At 41.5% G+C, this 22,362-nt stretch overlaps 1 protein-coding gene across 3 annotated transcripts; it reads left to right on the forward strand.

Annotated features, from left to right (window-relative positions):
- The first annotated feature begins 8,211 nt into the window (after positions 1-8,211).
- Positions 8,212-22,041, forward strand: ENPP4 (ectonucleotide pyrophosphatase/phosphodiesterase 4). Of its 3 annotated transcripts, none has more exons than XM_032647611.1 (4): positions 8,212-8,964; positions 14,685-15,543; positions 17,549-17,719; positions 19,742-22,041. In XM_032647611.1, exons 2-4 carry the CDS (start codon positions 14,709-14,711, stop codon positions 20,104-20,106), a joined length of 1,371 nt encoding a protein of 456 aa, XP_032503502.1. In that variant the 5' UTR covers positions 8,212-8,964; positions 14,685-14,708; the 3' UTR covers positions 20,107-22,041. The 3 variants fall into 3 exon arrangements, with proteins under 3 accessions (XP_032503502.1, XP_032503503.1, XP_032503504.1); XM_032647612.1 differs by lacking the exon at positions 8,212-8,964 and adding an exon at positions 9,158-9,187; XM_032647613.1 differs by lacking the exon at positions 8,212-8,964 and adding an exon at positions 10,976-11,110.
- The last annotated feature ends 321 nt before the right edge of the window (positions 22,042-22,362 follow it).

The raw sequence follows: 22,362 nt of genomic DNA on the forward strand, positions 1-22,362 counted from the left end.
CTGTTTTAACAATGTATTTATATGTAACTTTAACTTATTCCAGAAAGGACTTAAGGTGGCATCATATAAACTAAAAGTAAAAATCAGAGAAAAGAAAAACAAGGTTGGGATAAACTCCAACAGAGAATGCCATACAAAGGGCCAGTGATAATAGTCTCCATCTCTCCCTTATGGATGGGCACACGTTCAAATATAGCATGAAATATCCAGACGAGTTAAAATTTTTCTCTCTTCTTTAACTTGCTCAATACCCACTCCAAGTATTCTCTCATTTGAGTTTGCCCCATGTGTATATCACACAGCTTCTTGAGGATGGCAAACAGAAATGTTTCCATTTACAAAGGACTTGGACAGATTAACTAATTTGCCTGTAGTCACATAACTAGTTTTGGTGGAACACATAATTAGGATCATTGAAGAAAAAAATGGGCTCCTGAAAAATTGTATACAATCTCCCTTTGTGTAGGACTTTGAGAAAGGAGATAAATAACCATCTACCTAGGGTGCCTTAAATGTCATTCTTCTTGAAAAGACCATTAATTAGTATAAATTTTATCTCTGTAATTTTAAGTTTTTACAACACTGCAGTCTTCAAAACATCTGAAATTATGAACAACTGTATAAGCTCTATTAACCAAGTGAATTTCTATATAAGCAGAGATTTAATGAGTATGGGGAGAGAGGCGTGTAAAGCTCATGTGGAGGGTGATACGGGCAGTGGGAATGGGGCAAAAGTTTCAGGGTGGGAGTGAGATTTGTGTCTTTGGGAAGAAGAGAGGCCAGTGTGTCAGGAATGATGTGCCTGAGGCAGTGAGTTGGAGGGAACCGAGGTCCAAGGAATACTCAGGTGATAAAGAGCAGCAGCTGTAGGAGCCTGGATGAGTTCTGGATGTGATGAGAGCCCACTGGTGGGGTCTGAGCCATAGGAAGGGATTTTCTAACAAAAGCTCCAGCTGAATGCTGAGTGAGTATTAGACAGCAAGGGGCAGGAAGGGAAGCAAGCAGCCCAGGAGGGGGCGTAGCTGAGTCCAGGGAAGAAGAGAAGGTGGCTGAGGTACTGCAGGAGAAGGTAAGAAGCAAACTGGGGGTATCCTTGCAAGTAGGTGAGGTCAGGGGTCAGGCTGTTGTGTCAGGAAGCCGGGGTTTTCTTTAGGGCAAAGGTCGGTCACCCCAGCCCGGGGGGCGGGTTCTGTCACAGGCAGGTGGGTGATGTCAGCAAGCAGCCACATGACCCTGGCCAGCAAGTATGGGACACTGACCAGCAGGTGGGGCACACTTGCAATCAGGTAAATTACTCTGGCAGGTGGACCAGCCACCTCTTTGAGTAGGTTACGAATTGTGTCCCTTGCAAACTCAGAGGTTGAAGTCCTGACCCCCAGCACTTCAGACAGGGCCTTTAAAGAAGTGATTAAGGTCAAATGAGGTCCTAAGGGTGAGCCAAATCCAAATGTGACTGGTGTCCTTACAAGAAGAGATTAGGACGCAGACATGCAACAGGGGAAGCCCATGTGAAGACAAAGAGAGAGAAGATGGTCACCTACGAGTCAAAGAGAGGCCCTCAGAAGAAACCAACCCTGCTGACACCTTCTGAAAGCTAGAGGTGCAAGAAACTTCGACTTAACTCGAAGTTTCTCACGGAATTTAGAATCATGAGAAAATCAATTTCTGTTGTTTAAGCCACCCAGTCTGTGGTACTTTGTAATGGCAGCCCCAGAAAACTAATACAGGCGGATAACTTCCCTGAATCTCTGGGAGGTCCTGCATGGTCTGAGTCCCACATCCAAGTAGCTGAGAGAGGCTGCTGAGCACATGGAAGACGTGCAGGGATCAGCTGAAGTTCACGTGCTACGGGGGGGATTCGGCCAATCAGTGGGTGACCTGGCAAACATCCGAGATGAGAGCAAAACAGCTCACTGGCAACAAGAGTATCTGAGTTGCAGATGCATTACACGGTGGGGAAAATGAGAAGATGCGGGATTTCGGTGAGCAGCACGGTGACTCCACTGAATCCCTTGAGGCTGGACCATAGCAGGCGATCCTTGAGGACATCAGGGCCTGTGGTTGAGAAGCTTGTGTGGGCAGTTGAAAAACCATGATGCTGGGTGTCCGGCGGGGGGGAGTTGGGCCTGGATGCCCTGCGGGGAGTCAGTAACGATACCACTAGGACCTAAAGCAGCAGCAGTGAGGAGTCAGGACTCCACTGGCTTCTGGAAAAGGGGCCAGAAATCCACCTAATTCTCCTCTGAGGCGGTACACTGGAGCTGAGTGCATAACCTGACTTTCTCTTCTTACCAGCTGTTTAGCTTTACCACATTTCTTGCTCCCTCACCTGTTTCTGTGTCTGCAGAATCTGTTCAGACCCAGACTAGGCCCGGGAGGGTAGCACAGATAAGCTGCTCTGTGCGCTCATCCAGCCCTATGATTTTATAAAGGTCTTTTTTCTTTTTTCCATTTTGAGTTTTAGTATAAAGAGTGACATTTCTTAAAAGATTCCATTTTGTTTGTTGGTATGATTTGACATTCAGGAAGCAATAACCCAATTAAGTTTTGCTAACCAATTTTGTACTCCTTCTAGAAAAGTGACTTCTAGAAAACAGAAACAGCCTTCTGTTTATTTCCGACAAATTGTGTCAACGGAACAAGTACATCTTTTATTTTAAGGGGTGTCAGAAACCATCAGAATATCCAGGGCTCCTGTACCATACCTGGAACAAAGATAATTCACCTAACAGAACCAATTACATAACAGATCTAGATGCCTTAGGTTAAGTAAGGCAGATTACATTCATGACCGGTCAGAAATAGGAAAGGGCACAGCCAGTTTCTCTCATGGCAAAGAAGAAAGGATTGTAATCTTCAGGAAAGAAAACTAGCCTGAAACATTCCAAAGCAGTTCAAAGCAAATATGAAATTATCTGGAAATCTTGGATATAATTATAAAGACTCTTGCTATTTTTTCCATCCTCCTCTGTAATATACCTGAATTTTTTTGCAGTACGCGGGCCTCTCACTGTTGCGGTCTCTCCCGCTGCGGAGCACAGGCTCCGGACGCGCAGGCTCAGCGGCCATGGCTCACGGGCCCAGCCGCTCCGCGGCACGTGGGATCCTCCCAGACTGGGGCACGAACCCATGTCCCCCGCATCGGCAGGCGGACTCTCAACCACTGCGCCACCAGGGAAGCCCCCTGAATTATTTTTGTTAGAGTGTGTGCCTCAGCATTTAAGAGAGCTGGGCTCTGACCCCAGTAGTCTGAGCTTTAGTGTAGAGCCATTACCAAGACCCCAGAGTCTGGAAGCAGCTGCAGAGACAATCTGGGGCTGGATATTTTCTGTGGATTATTAGTTTGTACCTTCAGAAGTTAATTCCAGTTTCAAAGCTCAAGGCTGGCCTGTGCACTGGTGAATTGGGGCATCTTAGATCCGTCCGTGGGCTGCCAGAGCTGGAAGGAGTGGCAGAGGCCACGCTGTCCAGTCCCTGCGATCTGCCAGACCTGAGTTTGAATCCTCACTCAGCAGCTGAGCAATCCTGGGCCAGTATCTCCGCCTGTTTGAGCCTCCATGCCTTCATCTGCAAAACAGGCCCCCTTACAGTACTAGCCTCTTCGGGTTATTATCAAAAAATGAGATAAAACAGTAAAGTACTCAGCACACATGCTAAGTGTCAGTGACTGTTACTGCTATGACCAGAAAAATGTTCCTCGACGTGAACAATGGTCAGGGGAAAGGTGAGCTCTGGGGGAAATTACATGACACACAACTGAGTTAAATTTAAACGTCCTGGCATTTGGGGCGTGAGATTATGCATGTCCCGTTTGTTCATTCACTGGGCACAAGACTGCATAAAGAGTAGACGGAAACTGGCTGCCGTATACGTCAGGTGGTGATGGATGGAGACAGCTGCTGTATGGGCATCAGGAGAGAAGGGCTCCCTTCATTCACTTCATCATCAATAAGTAGCAACATTTCGAAAGAAGTATTTTTTCCTGAGCAGTTGCTCTCAAGAGCAGGCTTAAGATATTCAGTACACCATATTTTTAACAGATGTGCTGTCATCCAGGTTTTGCTGTTCAATTTATAGAGCACAGGCAGAGGAGATTTTGCACAATTCTGAAGGGCCCTAGGATTTCTGGAATGGTAAATGAGCTCTGGCTTCAACTTAGAGTCACCAGCGGCATTAGCCCCTAGCAAGAAAGTCAGCCTGTCCTTTGAAGTTTTGAAGTCAGGCATTGACTGCTGCTCTCCAGCTACGAAAGTCCTAGATGCTGTCCTAGAGGCTGTTGCATTTACATTGAAAATCTGTTGTTTAATGTAACCGCCTTCGTTAATTATCTTAGCTGGATCTTTTGGATAACTTGCTGCAGCTTCTACATCGCTACTTGCTGCTTCACCTTGCACTTTTATGTTACGGAAAAAGACTCTTTCCTTAAACCTCATGAACCAGCCCTGCTAGCTTCAAACATTTCTTCTGCAGCTTCCTTATCTCTCTTAGCTTTCATAGAATTGAACAGAGTTAGGGCCTTGCTCTGGATCAGGCTTTGGTTTAAGGGAATGCTGTGGCTGGTTTCATCTTCTATCCAGACCGCTAACGCTTTTTCCTTATCAGCGTAAAGGCTATTTCACTTTCTTATCATTCACGTGTTCACTGGAGCAGCACTTTTAACTTCCTTTAAGAACTTTTCCTTTGCTTTCACACCTTGGCTGTTTGGCACAAGAGGCCTCCCTTTCAGCCTACCTTGGTTTTCAGCGTGCCTTCCTCACTGAGACTAATCATTTCTAGCTTCTGATTTAAAGTGAGGGACATGGGAACCCTCCTTTCATATGAACACTCAGAGGTCACTGTAGGGTTATTAATTAGCCTAATTTCAATATTGTGGTGTCTCAGGGAATACGGGGGCGTGAGGAGAGGAAGAGAGATGGGGGAACAGCTGGTTGGTAGAGCAGTCAGAACACACACAGCTTTTGTTGATTGAATGTGCTGTCCTACATGGGAGCAGTTTGTGGTGCCCCCAAACAATTACAAGAGTAACATCAAAGGTCACTGATCACAGATCACCATAACAAGTATAATCATGATGTAAAAGTTTGAAATACTGTAAGAATTGCCAAAATGTGACACAGAGACACAAAGTGAGCAAATGCTGTTGGGAAAATGGTGCTGATAGAGTTGCTCGAAGCAGGGTTGCCACAAACCTTCAATGTGTTAAAAAACGCAGTATCTGTGAAGGGCAGTAAAATGAGGGATGCCTGTATTCTACTTATTTAGCTGCTCCTGCTGAAAGAGTGACTCTCTATTGTTTCAACAAATGTTTCAGGATTGAATCTCTTTAGTCTGGCCTGGGGCGTGTCCCCACCACCCATCACAGAACTAATTCCTCTGGTCAAGGAAGCAGAATTCGCTCGAATAGGCCAGGCTTGGGTCTGAGTTAAGTGTAACCAGCTCATCGCAATCTGTCTGGGACTTTTCTGGTTTCGGCACTAGAAGTCCCATGCCCCAGGAAACCCCTCAATTTAGGTCAAAATTTGCCCTAAAGAAGTCCATGCCGGAGAAGAGGGGAGTGTTGTCAGCCCCAAAAGACTCTTGCGACTAGGAGTGAAGGTGGGATGGTTTTCTGGAGGAACCCCCAGAAGGGGAAATGGATTCTGGGAAGGCCAAGTAACAAAGTAGTATCTTCTCCATGTGCCTTTCTGGATTAGAGATACCTTGAGGACAGTGATTGAATCTTACTTATTCTTGCATCTTTCCTAAAATTTAGCACACTGCCTTCCACATAGGAGGGCCTCAAAAGAATTTCTCCTATTTCTTGCACAACTTTATTAAATACTTTTAAAAATTACTGTAGAGGGAAGAATGTCTAACACTAAGTAGTTCATGATGGATAATACAGGATCACATTTAACATGAGCATTTTAAATAGTTTATAGTCTTATTTGATTGAGATTATTGAAATGCAATCTTGCTGAAAATGGGGTGGGTGCAGAGTTTGTGTTAAACTTTCAAAATTATTAAAGTACTATGATTCCTAAGGTCCTTTCCCCATCATATTTAAGAGAAAACCTCTATTATGTTTTCTTTACATTAACATCTAATATATATTAAAAAGTGAAACTTAAAATACATTCCTTGCGACTTGAAATTTGATTCACTAGTTTCAGTTTTGTCGTTAAACCAGACTGAGCAGTGGACAGGAACTGTTTTTCTTGGGGCAGGGTGTGACTTTCCTTGTGAAACTTTTTTCCTGTAATTTCTAGCTTCTGACCCATTCCTGCCAGCAATGAGTGATGCATCCCAATTAGGAGTTTAAAAGAAAAATAACTGCATGAAGAGCTATGTCGTTGATTTTGAAAACAGGATAAAACATTTTAAATATTTTACACTAATGAATAAATGCTAAGTCTTGAGTCTACTTAATGGGGGGAAAAAGATACTCCCTCTAACATGCTGCTTCCAAACTTGACATTGGCCATGGAGGCAAAGACTCTAGTTGTAATTAGTTTGTGTGAATTTAGCCAAGTCGGTTCTCTCTGGGGCACCACATTCATTTGTACATGACGGATTTAGACTATAGCTCCTAGTTCATTTCAATCTCCAACACAAAAATGGGCTTAAATTTCATCCCTATTTCTAAGATTTATATGAAATTCCTTTTTCAAAAGCTGAGCTGAAAGAAAATTATAAATGAACGTTATTATTTTGTCTATCTATATAAAGGAATATATCAGAAAAATTACACTGGAAATGGAGAATTTGTTACTGTTATGTTTTCTTTTATTATCATTAAATGCTTCCAATGACCCTATAGTGGACTCTCTGGTGGCCTTCCCAGCACCCACTACACCTCACTTCCATTGACAGAAGAAGTGCAGTTTGGGAAAGAGAACTCAGCTCGAAGCGCAGACTGAATTGGTCTGCTGAATTTCATATGCTGGCTTAGGTTTGGGCATATGACACAATTGTAGACTGACTAGAGGAGACAGTTGCTGGAGCCAAACACAAAAAACAAAAAAACTAAGAAGTCATGTCCATTACCCAGAGGAAGTGAAAAATGAATCATATGATCCCTGCTGCTACTGTTATCTTTACCACTAGAGGAACCAGAAGCCAATTCTGTTAATAGCTCCATGAGGAGTTAGAAAGAACTCAGGACACGGTGACATTGTTGAGCTACTAATTCAACCAGTTCTGAAGCCTGCCCTACCTCTGGACTTCCTGTTTTGTGAGATAAGAAATATCCTTATTATTTAAGCATCTGAAATAGATTTTCATTTGTGGTTGACATAGTAAATATTTGTAGGATAACAGATGCTTGGGACAAAAAGATCCTTATGAATCATTCTGTCCCTCTGTTCTTGACCACGTTATCTTACAGAGGAGACCAGGCTGCATAGGACTCCCTGATCTGACCCAGTCACATGGGCAGGGGCAGGGACAGTGAATGAAGGGAGCCCTTCTCTCCTGATGCCCATACAGCAGCTGTCTCCATCCATCACCACCTGACGTATACGGCAGCCAGTTTCCGTCTACTCTTTATGCAGTCATGTACCCAGTGAATGAACAAACGGGACATGCATAATCTTACGCCCCAAATGCCAGGACGTTTAAATTTAACTCAGTTGTGTGTCATGTAATTTCCCCCAGAGCTCACCTTTCCCCTGACCATTGTTCACGTCGAGGAACATTTTTCTGGTCATAGCAGTAACAGTCACTGACACTTAGCACGTGTGCTGAGTACTTTACTGTTTTATCTCATTTTTTGATAATAACCCGAAGAGGCTAGTACTGTAAGGGGGCCTGTTTTGCAGATGAAGGCATGGAGGCTCAAACAGGCGGAGATACTGGCCCAGGATTGCTCAGCTGCTGAGTGAGGATTCAAACTCAGGTCTGGCAGATCGCAGGGACTGGACAGCGTGGCCTCTGCCACTCCTTCCAGCTCTGGCAGCCCACGGACGGATCTAAGATGCCCCAATTCACCAGTGCACAGGCCAGCCTTGAGCTTTGAAACTGGAATTTAACTTCTGAAGGTACAAACTAATAATCCACAGAAAATATCCAGCCCCAGATTGTCTCTGCAGCTGCTTCCAGACTCTGGGGTCTTGGTAATGGCTCTACACTAAAGCTCCAGACCCACACGCATGTGTTAAAAAGAAACGCCCATTTCTCAGCTGGCAGCCGTTCCTAGTTCCTTACTGCAAGAACCGTGTTTCTGTATTTCTTGCAATCTTACTCATAAACTGCCTAGTACTCAATTCGCATGTAATACGGTGATCACTTCTCCAGCAACACGGAGACTCTACATACTGCTTTGGTAGAGACACACTGTATTTTTCCCAACTAACTGGAACTGGCTAAAGCTGCTCTAGATTCGTGCTGGGCCCTGGGGCTGCCAAAGTCGTTTTTCCTGCAGACACCTTACCGCCAGGTGCATGTTAACTAGGGGTGAACGGAGAATGTCAGTAAGCCTGAGGCTGACAATAGCCAGGTGCCCTTTCAGGGACTCGCTGTGTTTCAGGTCCCCTGAAGGGCAACCAGCCCTGGGACGCTAGAAGATGGGGCGTGGCAGGAGAGTGGAACTAACCTCTCCTACTAGATCCAACTCGACCCCACCAAGGCCTCTGTCTCCAGGTTGTACCTGAATCCAACCAATCGGAAAGGGAGTTACATCGACGGCGGCTGAGGTGTCCAATCCGAGGACATGTGTCACACTCCGTCGCCCGCTGAGTCCCCACGAGCTGTAAAACTGTTCCGCAGTCGCGCGCGGGGCAGCCGAGCACCCTCGGAGCGCCTCGGGTAGCGCGAATCTCAGGGAGGAAGGGGCTGTTAACAGGGGGCGCCCGTTAGTGCGCAGGCGCCTCAGGAAGAGCTCGGTCTGGCTCCTGCGCCTTCAGGTCTCCGTCGCTCCCAAGACCCAGGAGGGCCGGGTTCCGCGCGCGCCGGGTTCCGCGTGCTGCAGAGAAGCGGCGGCAGCGGGTGAGTGTGAGCCTAGCGCGCCCGGCGTTCCGGAGGGAAATGCCACCCCCTCCCCCGTCCACTAGGGGCTTTGAAAATAGAGGTGGTGAGATCCCCTACCCTTGATACACACACACACACACATCCCTCTAGCGAACTGCCGCGAGGGACCCCGGAGCGGCCGGGAGGTACCTGGCTGGGGGCGGCGGAGGGCGGGATGGGAAGAGGAAAGGAAACTGAGCGGGTAGGCGCGGCCTGGGCAGACGGTGGGGTATGGGGTGGAGGCGGGGGGCGGTGGCGGGGCAGAGGTGGAGGCCGAGGGGGCGGGCGTTTGATTTTACAGGAACGCGGTCCAAGGTATCGATCGACCTACCTCCGCCTGAGTATTCGATTAGAGTTGATGGGAGTGACACAGCCAAATTTAAAAACGAATTTCCTAGAAAACCTAACAAGAAAAGTAACACTGAAGTGCTTTTTATCGGCCGGACACTGTGTTAAGCATTTTACAAATAACGCTTCCTTTTCTGGGCACTGCAACCCTGTGAGATCACAGCGTCCCATTATACAGATGGGGAAAGTCCTGCTCAGAGACGTGAAGCACAGCTAGTGACCACGAGCCGATTCAGGTTTATACCAGCCTTGACTCTACTAGGGTTTCTTCTTTAACCACCAGGGCATCTGGTGGACCCAAGCTGGAAACCTTGCCAGTACTATAGAAAGTCAACTGCTCCTTTTAATATTCCGGTTTTCTTTTCTTTCTTCCTTTTTTCCAGAGGTTGTTCCAAGCTATTTTAAGGAAATTAAACGAATTTAAAAGCAGGGAGGAGATACTTTATAACTAAAATATATAAAATATAAATATCTCCTCCTTGCTTTTAAATCAGCTACAAAATATAATTTGGGAGAAATTCGATGAACACAGAAGAAGTACACAAGGAGTTATTTTGTAGAAAGAAATAATATATGTAGAAAGTAAGACTAAGTATAGCTGTTTTGAAGATGCCGTAAAAGTTTGTATGTGCTGGAAAATTGAAGAATACTTTAGAATCCTAGAGTTGTTAAGAAATAGAGTCTTTCAGAGAGTAGTTTTAGTTTTTCTTTAGAATATCAAGAAAATTAATAATCTAGGGAAAACCACCAATGTTATCTATGTGCATAGACAGTGCTATTTTATTTTAAAGCTGTGTAAGAGTTTCATTGTAAATAGTATTTGTGAAGTGTTTAGAATAAGGCTTTTGTATTACAGAGCAGATGGCATGCTAATGGTGGCAAATAGCTTTCATCATATCCTTTGACTATCACACTCCCCCAATTTCAGCTAAGAATGCCAGTGAGAACTGCTTAAGATACGTTTCATCCAAGTAAGAAAGTCATCCCAGATGAGGGAGAGTGTGTTTTGGCCCCTGAATTGAAGAAAACTACACACAACTTCGGTTGGGATTATCTGGGTGTAGTTCCGGTGACTCTGCTTTTTTTCCTTCCCTTTGATATCTTTTTGGTTTGAAAAATTACAGAATTTCTCCCAGTGCTTTGTAATATAGCAATTAGTGATTTTTTTATTCCTTGGAAATACTTGAGAACTTCTCACTGGTGTTTTGTTTATAGCTTAACACTCCTGTTGGGATGAAACAGAATGCAATAGACATAGATACAGGCACCATTAATGAAAGCAGGAAAAGTCCCGTTCATAGTTTGGAGATTAAAACTAGACTTGTAAACTCGCTGTTACTAGATTTATAAACTTGTTAAGGACCTGAAATTAGTAAGAGTACAGACAGTAAGGCTACGAATTGCTTCCTGAGTTTGGCCAATCCAGGGACTTCATCTTCATCCTGTGTAAAAGAAGGGGTTAGCCTAAATTATTTCTATCTACTTTATAGTTTCACAATAGTATCATTCCACCTGTTACGGTACAGACGTTTTTCCTAACATAACAGCTTTGTAACTGTGGATAAAAAAGAGACTAAATTTGAGGGCCTATTGTTTAACACTTTATGTATCCGCATTTTACAAACACAGAAACGGAAGCTGGTAGATCTCCCCACAGTCGCCCGTCTACTAAATGTGAGCTCAAGTTCTGGGATCCTTCTGATTTCAGAGCTTCTAATCTTTCCACTTTGTCTGTGCTTCTAAGTCTGGGGACAAGAATCCAGCAGCGTGCTAAGGGGTTAGCGAACCACAGGGTAAACGGCACATGTGCCTTGACCCTCCTATTCACTCAAGATTTGGGGAAGAAAGATTTTGATTTGTATGTATTTTGTGTAAGAGAGGGGCAGACACAGGTTCTTGTTTTATTGTTTTGCACATGGGAAATGAGGTGAAACACATTCACGTTAAAAAACTCAGGTCTGTGGTATAGAGTACACATTTCACATAATTTTTGAGGTAAGATGAAACATCAGAGATATTTCCTGTTTTGTGGCAGGACAATCCAGATGCTTTTAAGATTACAATTTCATTTCTCTCTACTCTTTTTTTTTTAATGTAATGGTTTTAGTGAGGTAAAATTCACATACTGTCTAGTTTACTCATTTAAAGTGTACATTTTTACGAATTGTGCAACCATCACCACAGTCAATTTGAGAACATTTTCATCACCCCAAAAAGAAACCTGGTACCCATTAGCATTTACTCATTTCTCCTCAACCCCTTGCTCCAGACAAATCTAATATACTTTCCATCTCTATAGATTTGCCTATCTAGGCATTTCATCTAAATAGAATCATACAATAAGTGATCTTTTGCGACTGCCTTTTTTTTACTTAACACAATGTTTCAAAGGTTTATCCAAGTAATAACATATATTTGCACTTCATTCCTTTTTATTGCCAAATAATATTCCATTGTATGGATATACCACATCTTATCCATTTATCACTTACGGACATTTGAGATGTTTCCATTTCATGGCTCTTACAGATAATGCTGCTGTGATCATTTGTGTACAAGGTTTATCATTGACTTGTGTTTTAATTTCTCTGAGGCATATGCCTACTAGTAGATTTTCTGGGTCATACGGTAACTCTGTTTAAACTTTTGAAGAACTACCAGAATGTTTTTCAAGTGCCCGTACCATTTTCTTTCTCACCAGCAGTGTATAAAAGTTCTAGTTTCTCTACATCCTTGCCAACACTTGTTATTATCTTTTTTTATTATATCCATCCTAGTGGGTGTGAAGGGGTATCTCATTGTGGTTTTGATTTGCATTTCCCTGATGACTAATGATGTTGAACATAATTTCATGTGCTTATTTGCCATCTCTGTATCTGGAGAAATATCTTTTCAGATCCTTTGCTCATTTTTTAATTGGATTATTTAACTTTTAGGGTTGTTACAATTCTTTATATATTCTAGATATAAATCCTTTATCAGATATATGATTTGCAAATATTGTCTCCCGTTCTGTGGGTTTTCTTTTCTCTCTATTATATCCTTTGAAATGGAAAAGCTTTCAATTTTGGTGAAGTCCAATTTATTTATTTATGATTTTTGTCACTTGTGCTTTTGATGCTGTATCTTAGAAGGCTTTGCCTTCATGAATAAGGTCATGAAGACTTATTCCTATATTTTCTGCTAAGAGTTTTATAGTTTTAGCTCTTAATCTTGGTCATTTTGAGTTTATTTTTGTACATGGTGTGAGCTGAGGGGTCCAAATTCATTCTTTTGCATGTGGATATACAGTTGTCTCGGCACCCCTCTGCTCTTAGAGGAACTCCGTTGGAAAAGTTTTAGACATACTGTGACATGATTCCTCAAAGGGCTTAGTTTTAAAAACAATGCTTTATGATGTATGGGTCTCAAGCGCAGCATTACAAGAAATTGTGGTGTTGTAGAACTGAGTTCATTCAAGTTCGTCTTTGTTCTTCCAAGATGACAGCCAGATTCGTTGTTTTGATTATTTATGCCCCTATTTTGAGTATTTTATGTTTGAAAAGTATAAAGCCCTTGTCCTCTGAAAAATGGCACATACATAAATTTTGGTGTTATAGACTTCAGTTATATTATTTATTGAATGATTTTTTTTATTGACCTAAGAGAGTATTTGGGCAAAGAATTCATGTGTAGAAAGTAACTTTAAGAGGTTTGGAAACACAAATTATTACTGAAGAGCTGTTATAGGTCACCTATAGGTCACCTAGATAAACGATTATTGTCTCTGTAATACATCTCAGACAGACTGTGACAGCAATGTGTGGTAAAAGGGAATTAAGGTTGACCATGATTTCTGTAACTGTTTCATAGTAATTTGCATGTGAGTTGTGCCTGGATAATGGAGGGACTTGAATGCCAGGCATAGGTGTTTCTGTATAGGCTGGGGGACTTTGAATACTGATTTTATTAAGGAAGTGTCATGGACAGGGCTATTCCTCGGAAGGTTAAGTTGGGAGCGGATGTTGGGTGAGTAAGGGGAAGGTGATCGAGGTAGGAAGGTCAGTTAAGAGATGGAAGGGCTCTGGACAGGAGGCCCTGGGGACTTGAAGAAGTGTGGCAGGGGACTTACCTGGCGGTCCAGTGGTTAAGACTCTGCACTTCCAATGCAGACGGCACAGGTTCAATCCCTGGTCAGGGAACTAAGATCCCATAGGCCTCTTGGCGTGGCAAAAAAATTAAAAAATAATAAAAAAAAGAAGTACGGCAGCAGTGGAGACTCACTCTACCTAAATGACATCCCCTATTTTTCTTAGGAACCAAAGAAGATAGAGTCTGAAGGTAGGGAGATTTGTTTGGGGAAATCTGTTTTTTTGTAATCAGTAGATTGTTAAAAAAAGAATCAAAAAGTCAGGGAGCTCTCTGAGCTTAGGGTGTTAGGCAGGATAGTTACAGTGGCCCCTCATTATCCACAGGGAGACTGGTTCCAGGAGCCCCAGCAGATACCAAAAGCCACAGATGCTCAAGTCTCTTATATAACGTGGCAATAGTACATGAATACAGTCAGCCTTCTGGATTTTCCATCCACGGTTGGTTGAATCCATGGATGTAAAACCTGTGGGCATGGAGGGCCAACTGTATGTCTTTGACAGTAAAAAGGAAGTTTAAAAGGGATGTGGTGATGAAATGCCTTTCAACAGCTGTTGCATTTCTTCAGAAATTACCGTGGCATCCAAGTTCCTGTAGGCTTTGTCTGTTTGTCAGCCTCCTGTGAATACTGGGCAGGTTCGGATTGAGGTGGGACCTTTTCCTCAAGTAATATTTATTACTTACTCCCCTTTTTCATGCCAGTATTTTTCAACAGGAACTGATGATGAGCCAGTATGGTAGAGTTTCCACCCCCTATTTCTGTGGATTAAAAGGAACTACAGGGTACCAGTCATTAAACTAGAAAAATAATCGCCCTCCCTGGAGCCTCTGAAAGCTTGGCGTTATTTCTGTTTTGTGCAAAAGGATTGTTTTTGTTTCTTCGTTTGTTCTTATTAAACCTTTAGAATAACTTTTCCTGCTGCAAACAAACAAGGCAGCCCATTGGTATGGACCACAAGAATGCCCCATATCCCCTTCAGAGCATGAAAAATGGGGCAGGACATACAACTGGACAAGTAAAGGCAGTTTTTATTTTTTGCCACTTTATCTTTATTCAGTTATCTTTCAGTAAGTGACATTATTTAATTTTCAAGTTGATGTAGGTAAAGCTGGTGTATAAAAAGTTTATAAATGTTGGTTTTCTTCTCCTGATGACTGAACTTTTGAAACCTAATCCAACTCAAATAGCATTACTACTTATGAACTGCGTTTTTATATTTTAGGAACCCTGACTGCCCTCCTTCAGCATGTTCACTATGAAGTTATTGTTGATATGTTTGTTTTCTGGACTTATAACTGGTTGTAGAGGGAACTCTTCCTGTACTTTGCCACCCAAGTTACTACTGGTATCCTTTGATGGCTTCAGAGCTGACTATCTACACAACTATGAATTTCCTCATCTCCAGAATTTTATCAAAGAAGGTGTCTTGGTAGAGCAGGTTAAAAATGCCTTTATCACAAAAACATTTCCAAACCACTACAGCATCGTGACAGGCCTGTATGAAGAAAGCCATGGCATTGTGGCTAATTCCATGTATGATGTCATCACAAAGAAGCATTTTTCTGACATTAATGACAAGGATCCTTTTTGGTGGAATGAGGCAGTCCCTATTTGGGTGACCAATCAGCTTCAGGAAAACAGATCAAGTGCTGCTGCTATGTGGCCTGGTACCGACGTGCCCATTCACAATACCACACCTTCCTATTTCATGAATTACAGCCCCTCAGTGTCATTTGAGGAGAGACTCAGTAATGTCTCCACGTGGCTGAGCAATTCGAACCCACCTGTCACCTTTGCAACGCTCTATTGGGAAGAGCCAGACGCAAGTGGCCACAAATATGGCCCTGAAGATAAAGAAAACATGCGCCGAGTGTTGAAAGAAATAGATGACCATATCGGTGAGCTAGTTCACAAACTCAAGGTGTTAGGACTGTGGGAAGATCTTAATGTAATCATTACAAGTGATCATGGAATGACCCAGTGTTCTGAGGACAAGCTGATAAACTTGGATCGCTGCATCGACCCCTCAGACTACACTCTTGTAGACTTGACCCCCGTTGCTGCAATACTTCCCAAAATAAGTAAGTAAACTTTTAGCCAAGGAATATTTGAATGGGGCAGTTGATTGAGGAGGAAGGGTTTTGTAAAAGAATGAAGCTCAGACTTTTTGTAGTTCACAGCCATACACTCCTATACTCACTCAGAGTGGGATTACGTTTTTCCCCTGATGTATAAGTTTTTAGGCACTTAGCTTAAGGTTTAGGTTCAAAGGGATTATTTCTTTGCTTTTTTTTCTTTAAGTTAATTAATTAATTTACTTTTGGCTGCGTTGGGTCTTCGTTGCTGCATGCAGGCTTTCTCTAGTTGCGGCGAGCGGGGGCTACTCTTCATTGCAGTGTGCAGGCTTCTCATTTCGGTGGCTTCTCTTGTTGTGGAGCATGGGCTCTAGGCACATGGGCTCAGTAGTTGTGGCACGCGGGCTCAGTAGTTGTGGCTTGCGGGCTCTAGAGCACAGGCTCAGTAGTTGTGGCGCACAGGCTTAGTTGCTCCGCAGCATGTGAGATCTTCCCAGACCAGGGCTCGAACCCGTGTCCCCTGCATTGGCAGGCAGATTCCCAACCACTGCGCCACCAGGGAAGTCCCTCCTTGCTTTTTGATGTATTTCTTTTTTTTAATTTTTATTTTTTTATTGAAGTATAGTTGATTTATAAGGTTTCTGGTGTACAGCAAGGAAATGCAGTTTTACATATATATATATATTCTTTTTCAGATTCTTTTCCATTATAGGTTATTATAAGATATTGAATATAGTTCCCTGTGCTATACAGTAGGTCCTTGTTGATATATTTCTTACTTGTTCACACTAGTGGAAAAAGGAAATTTTTATCCTTAAAAAACATCTTGGACTTTTGTGTGAGATATACCTTTCGTCTACTGATCTTAGAATTAGTAATTAGCAGTAATATGTAATTAGTTTATATTTACTTCGGAAGCTAGATGTGAAGTTTGTCCTCTTTGTATAAACGTCCACCAGGTGGGAATGTGAATTGGTTCAGCCACTATGGAGAACAGTATGGAGGTTCCTTAAAAAACTACAAATAGAACTACCATATGACCCAGCAATCCCACTACTGGGCATCTACCCTGAGAAAACCAAAATTCAAAAAGAGTCATGTACCAAAATGTTCATTGCAGCTCTATTTACAATAGCCCAGAGATGGAAACAACCTAAGTGCCCATCATCGAATGAATGGATAAAGAAGATGTGGCATATATATACAATGGAATATTACTCAGCCATAAAAAGAAACGAAATTGAGCTATTTGTAATGAGGTGGATAGACCTAGAGTCTGTCATACAGAGTGAAGTAAGTCAGAAAGAAAAAGACAAATACCGTATGCTAACACATATATATGGAATTTAAGAAAAAAAAATGTCATGAAGAACCTAGGGGTAAGACAGGAATAAAGACGCAGACCTACTGGAGAACGGACTTGAGGGTATGGGGAGGGGGAAGGGTGAGCTGTGACAGGGCGAGAGAAAGGCATGGACATATACACACTAACAAACGTAAGGTAGATAGCTAGTGGGAAGCAGCCGCATGGCACAGGGATATTGGCTCGGTGCTTTGTGACCACCTGGAGGGGTGGGATAGGGAGGGTGGGAGGGAGGGAGATGCAAGAGGGAAGACATATGGGACCATATGTATATGTATAACTGATTCACTTTGTTATAAAGCAGAAACTAACACACCATTGTAAAGCAATTATACCCCTATAAAGATGTTAAAAAAAAAAAAAGTCCACCAGGGATAATCACAAAATGAAAAGAGAGATATGTGAATGCTTGGAAAGGGGTGTGTGTGTGTGTGTGTGTGTGTGTGTGTGTGTGTGTGTGTGTCCGTGTCCCCAACACTGTTACATCATTATTATTGCTCTTTTTTTTTTTTTGCTCTGTTTTTTTAATGATTAAAGGGCTTTAATAGATAACATTGTTCAGGACTTATTTCCAGTTATTCTAGTTAGAAATATTTTTTCCTTATCAGTCAACATGACTTTTTCCTTTGCTGTTTCCTTTTCTTCCAGACAGAACAAAGGTTTATAACAAACTGAAAGTCTGTGACCCTCACATGAATGTTTATCTCAAAGAAGACATTCCTGCCAGGTTTCATTACCAACATAATGATCGAATTCAACCTATTATTTTGATTGCTGATGAAGGCTGGACAATTGTGCTAAATAAATCATCACCAAAATGTAAGTATTTATTTAGAATTTTTCTTTTGTATCCTAGGGATAAATCACACATTGGGACTTTGTTCCATTAACAGGATATTTTGATTTAGAGATGTTCACACAGTATAATTAGTTTGATTTTCAACTAGGTGATCCTCAGGTTTTCATCTGAGAGCAATTTTTAGAAACCACAGTTTCATCCTTAGATTAGAAGGTTGGGTGATCTTAAGGGTGAAGGAGTAGTTTTACTTTTTTACAAAAACTTCAGTTACTGTCAGTAACTTTCAAGGCTGGTTCTCTTGATTTGTAAAAATAAGAGGGTAGTAAAGAAACAAAGAAAATAAAAGAGAGAGAAGTCAAGAAACAAAGTGAAGGGGAGAGATTAGCTAGTTCAAATCCTTTTTTCTTTTTTTGTGTTAAAAAAATTTGTCCAAGTAACCTTAAGTCTTTCCCCAGTGATGAAATTGTTTACCTGAGTGCTACAGCTAGTTAGAACACTGGGCAAGAACCAGAAAGTATGCAAACAAAAATCGACCAAGTAAACAAAACAGATGGATCAAAATCTCTCCTCAAACTGAAGAAATGTATAGGGGAGAATTACAGCTTTTTACCCATAAGGAAAATTCAATTCAAGTACATTTTTCAAAAATCTGATTTTGTAAACCATAGCAGGTGTCAGAAAATTTTTCTGTAAAAAGCCAAATAGTAAATATTTTAGGCTTTGTGGGACAGCTGTTCTCTGTCTCAACTACTCAATCCTACCTTTATAGTGGGAAAGCAGCCACAGGCAATACATAAACTGACATGGGGTGTTCCAATGAAGCTTCCTTTACAGAAACAGGCGGAGGGCTAAATTTGGCCAGGTGCTGTAGTCTGCAGATCCCTGATCTATAGCAGTTCAGATGCATCAGGCAAGGATGAGACTGAGGGCCATTAGAGTTGATATATTATTGATACTTATGTTGTATACTAATTATTGAAAACTTGGAAAATACAGAAAAGTTCAGAAAAGAGAACAAAAACTATCCATAATCCTTCAATACAGAAGTACAGTCAGATGTTAATTGTAGATGTTTTCCTCCTTCTAATCTTTTTCTCTGTTACATACAAATGCATATTTTTATTATTAAATCATATGGTTTATATTATTCATATTATAATCATATTCATTTATATTACTGAAATCATAATACTATATATAATGTTATATTGTGCTTTTTATTGTATTGGTCACATGGGTTTTTCTTATGAAATATTTCAAACATACGATTAAAGAATATGTAACACTGATACACTCATCGCTTAGTCACCTGCACTTCATATGGAAGTAGGAGCTTATTAAATGTAACTGGTCTGCATTAAAAGGCAATATTTTAAAAAATAAAGCAAAAGCTTGAGAATCTGGTATTGGAATGGTATCAGGGACCATCAGGTTTTTCTTTGAGTTAGACTTTTACTAGAGTTACAAGTTGGAGTCACCAGGTTAGTCACATTCAAGGCAAGAATCCCTTCCGTAACGTGCTGAGTCCCCTGGCCCTCCAGGTGTTGAGGTGTCCACTAGCTGTCAGTAGACCAGTGGTGTATTCCACATCCTGTGTCTTGTCCAGGAGCAGCTGACATAGGTCAGGCTTCAGGCTCACTTCCTTGCCACTCACTGGTTTTACTCACTTCTGCTCTCCCCAGCTACTCAGGACCCTCAGGCCGACCACTCTTTTTATCACTGGTGCTGTTTGCAGCGGGCTTGCGCAAACAGTGCTGGACACTGGCAGGTGAAATACGTGGGGCTGGGACTGAGAGAGAGTGTTAAAGCCTGAGGTCATGACCGATCGAGAAGAGGTGGGGCTGGTGTGTGTGTGAAATAGATGATGTGGCTGTGACTTGAAGGAAACAGGAGATTGTACTTCTGGCACCTGTTTGGCCCAACTAATCAGAATTTTAATGGGAATGACACTGGCAAGAATCCAGTGTATTTACATGAGAAGCAAGTCATTTTGTAGTAGAAAAGCTGCTCTTATTTACTGACATCATCTTGTTCTTTTCCAGTAGGTGACCATGGTTATGATAATTCTTTGCCTAGTATGAATCCATTTCTAGCTGCCCACGGTCCTGCATTTCACAAAGGCTACCAGCACAGCACCATTAACATTGTGGATATTTACCCAATGATGTGCCACATCCTGGGATTAAAGCCACATCCCAATAATGGAACCTTCGGTCACACTAAGTGTTTGTTAGTGGACCAGTGGTGCATTAATCTCCCAGAAGCCATAGGAATTGTTATCGGTGCGCTCTTGGTCTTAACTACTCTGACCTGCCTCATCATAATCATGCAGAATAGACTCTCTGGACCCCGGCCATTTTCCCGACTTCAGCTACAAGATGATGACGATGATCCTTTAATTGGGTGACATGTGCTGGGGTTTATACAAAGTGGCTGTGATTAGGACACACCCAAGGAATGGTGTCACAACTATGAAAAAGTATACTTTGAAAGACAAAGATCTTAGACCAAGCATGCTACAGTTATTTTGTTTTTCCTTGTGTTTTGTTTTGCGGCATTAGCTAATACAAAAAACTCTGACCGTAGAAAAAATTGCTAGTAAATCATTAGTTAACACCAACTGTTTCCCTAACTAGAAAGGTTTTTTTTAAGAAAAATACTGCCTTTGCCCTTTTTTTTTTTTTTGCAACAAAGATTAGACACATCTATAGATGAAAATATGCAAAAATTTAGTGGGTATGCTTTTTGAATAAATTTTTACATTTGTAAATTATACAACAGAAATCTTTATAAAATGTGTGGATTTTGTGTATCAGGAAGGAAAACTTTCCTATATTTTTATATGTGCCTTTAATAGAGTTTGTATCCCAAGTAAACCCTTGAGGTAGGAAATTCTCTGTGATGGTTAATTAAAATGGATCAAGCAGGCAGAAAAGATCTAGCATATGAAGAAATTATTTTAAGAAAAATTATTATAAAAAACAAGCAAAGACCCCGTGATACAAAGCCTAAGTCTTCTTCACCAGTGTGTCTTTGTTAAGACCCTTAAGCTATTGAAGCCTCAAAAGTTAAACCTTTTGAAGAGTATTGCTAAGAAGAAATTAAGAAAATAGGGAAACGTGCTTTTCTCACTTTGTACTCAATGCCTTTGTGTAAGTTATTTAGTTGTGTGTATGTACGTACCAGTGTGTTGCATGTATGTGTGTACAGACTTTGTGTGACTTACAGCAGGTGGTGGGAGGTGAGTGGCCTGGGAGCAGCCTCCAACATCCCCATAGAACCCAGCTCTCAGGAAAGGTTATAACTGCACTTCACTTTCGTGTACTTTCTTCTAACTCACAAGGTAAAATCATAATTTTTAAAAATTCATTAATTTTTGTTACCATTTTTAACTTTCTCATGTTGTTTTTTGTAACCAGAGGTCTCCAGGTGCTGCTGAGAAATGTATGACCTGATACAAATCTGGTTTTGATTGGGTCAGCATGAGGAAAAGAGATTTTTCTATTTACCTTTGGGAATTTTATGCCTTACTTTTTAGGCTATAGGGTAGCTAAATTTTAAATGGAATTTAGTATCTTTTGATCTTTTACATGAATCATATGTTAAATGGCTGAAGAAACTCTCAGGACTCTGTTAACCTTCAGTAGCCTGAACGCTGCCTCTGCGTTTTTCTCCCATATTTGGTTCATAGAAATAACCACTCCACTCATATTTTTTAAAACATACTTGTTCAGAGCGAAGGATTTGTTGTGAATAACTGTTATCCTAGCTTTGCTAAGTGGTACCTTCTAACAATCATCATTAGTGGGAAGAAACTGAATTGTGGCAGGCGAGATTCCATCTGTTAGAGGAAAAATTGAGTTCAAGAACCATTCATCAGCAGCTGAGGCAAGCAGTTAATATTACTAGTGCGATCTTTAAAGTTTTGACAATATAAAGTAAACTAGGGAACTGTTTTACAGATACAAAGATAATCTACAGTAAATATGCAGCCCACTTAAATGCTGATTATCCGTGGTGGTCAAGAACAGTGGTGCCAGTCATCAAATGTAATTCATCCTGTGGTCACTGCTGATCTCCTGATCCTGGTATCTGGTGCCTATTGTACTTGGGGTTCTTGAGAAGCACTTCTACACCCTGCATGAATAGTCCATGCATGCAGTCATAGGTGACTGTATTAAGAACAGCATAATAAATAAATAAAACCACCAGGGCTCATTTTGCTTTTTGACAGATTTTATTTCTGATGTTTTTGCCTCACATAAAAGTTATCCTAAAGGTTAATAGTTGATCTGAACAAAATAACAGAAAAATTTCTTTCTACTTCCATTTCCATTAAAAATAAAAAAAAAGACACAGTCACATTTAAAGCAGTGAGCGTTTTTTTGAAATGTCTCAAATACTGATTGAGGAGAGCTTGGTCTTTGCAGTGGTGTGAGCTTTAGTGGTTGTACTGGCTTGATTGGCAGTTATGAGTTTCAGAAATCGGTCCATAGCATCCAGCCTGTGAGTGGATTTTATGGAGGATGGAATAGGAAGGGATGCCCCATCAGTGTCTCAGACCTTTGAACAAAAGACCTATTATTTGTCTTGTTCTTTATTCCATTCTCAAAATACTAACTTGAATTAAAGTTGTAAATGTTTTATGTATATGTTGATGGGA

Source organism: Phocoena sinus, chromosome 11 (genome assembly GCF_008692025.1).
Source record: "Phocoena sinus isolate mPhoSin1 chromosome 11, mPhoSin1.pri, whole genome shotgun sequence".
Lineage (NCBI taxonomy): Eukaryota > Metazoa > Chordata > Mammalia > Artiodactyla > Phocoenidae > Phocoena > Phocoena sinus.

Bases quoted from the DNA above. Each gene is read 5' to 3' on its own strand.
- ENPP4 (XM_032647611.1), top strand. From the start codon at position 14,709: ATGTTCACTATGAAGTTATTGTTGATATGTTTGTTTTCTGGACTTATA. The intron at 15,544-17,548 runs GTAAGTAAACTT...CTTTTCTTCCAG, and splicing joins TGCAATACTTCCCAAAATAA to ACAGAACAAAGGTTTATAAC. The intron at 17,720-19,741 runs GTAAGTATTTAT...GTTCTTTTCCAG, and splicing joins AAATAAATCATCACCAAAAT to TAGGTGACCATGGTTATGAT.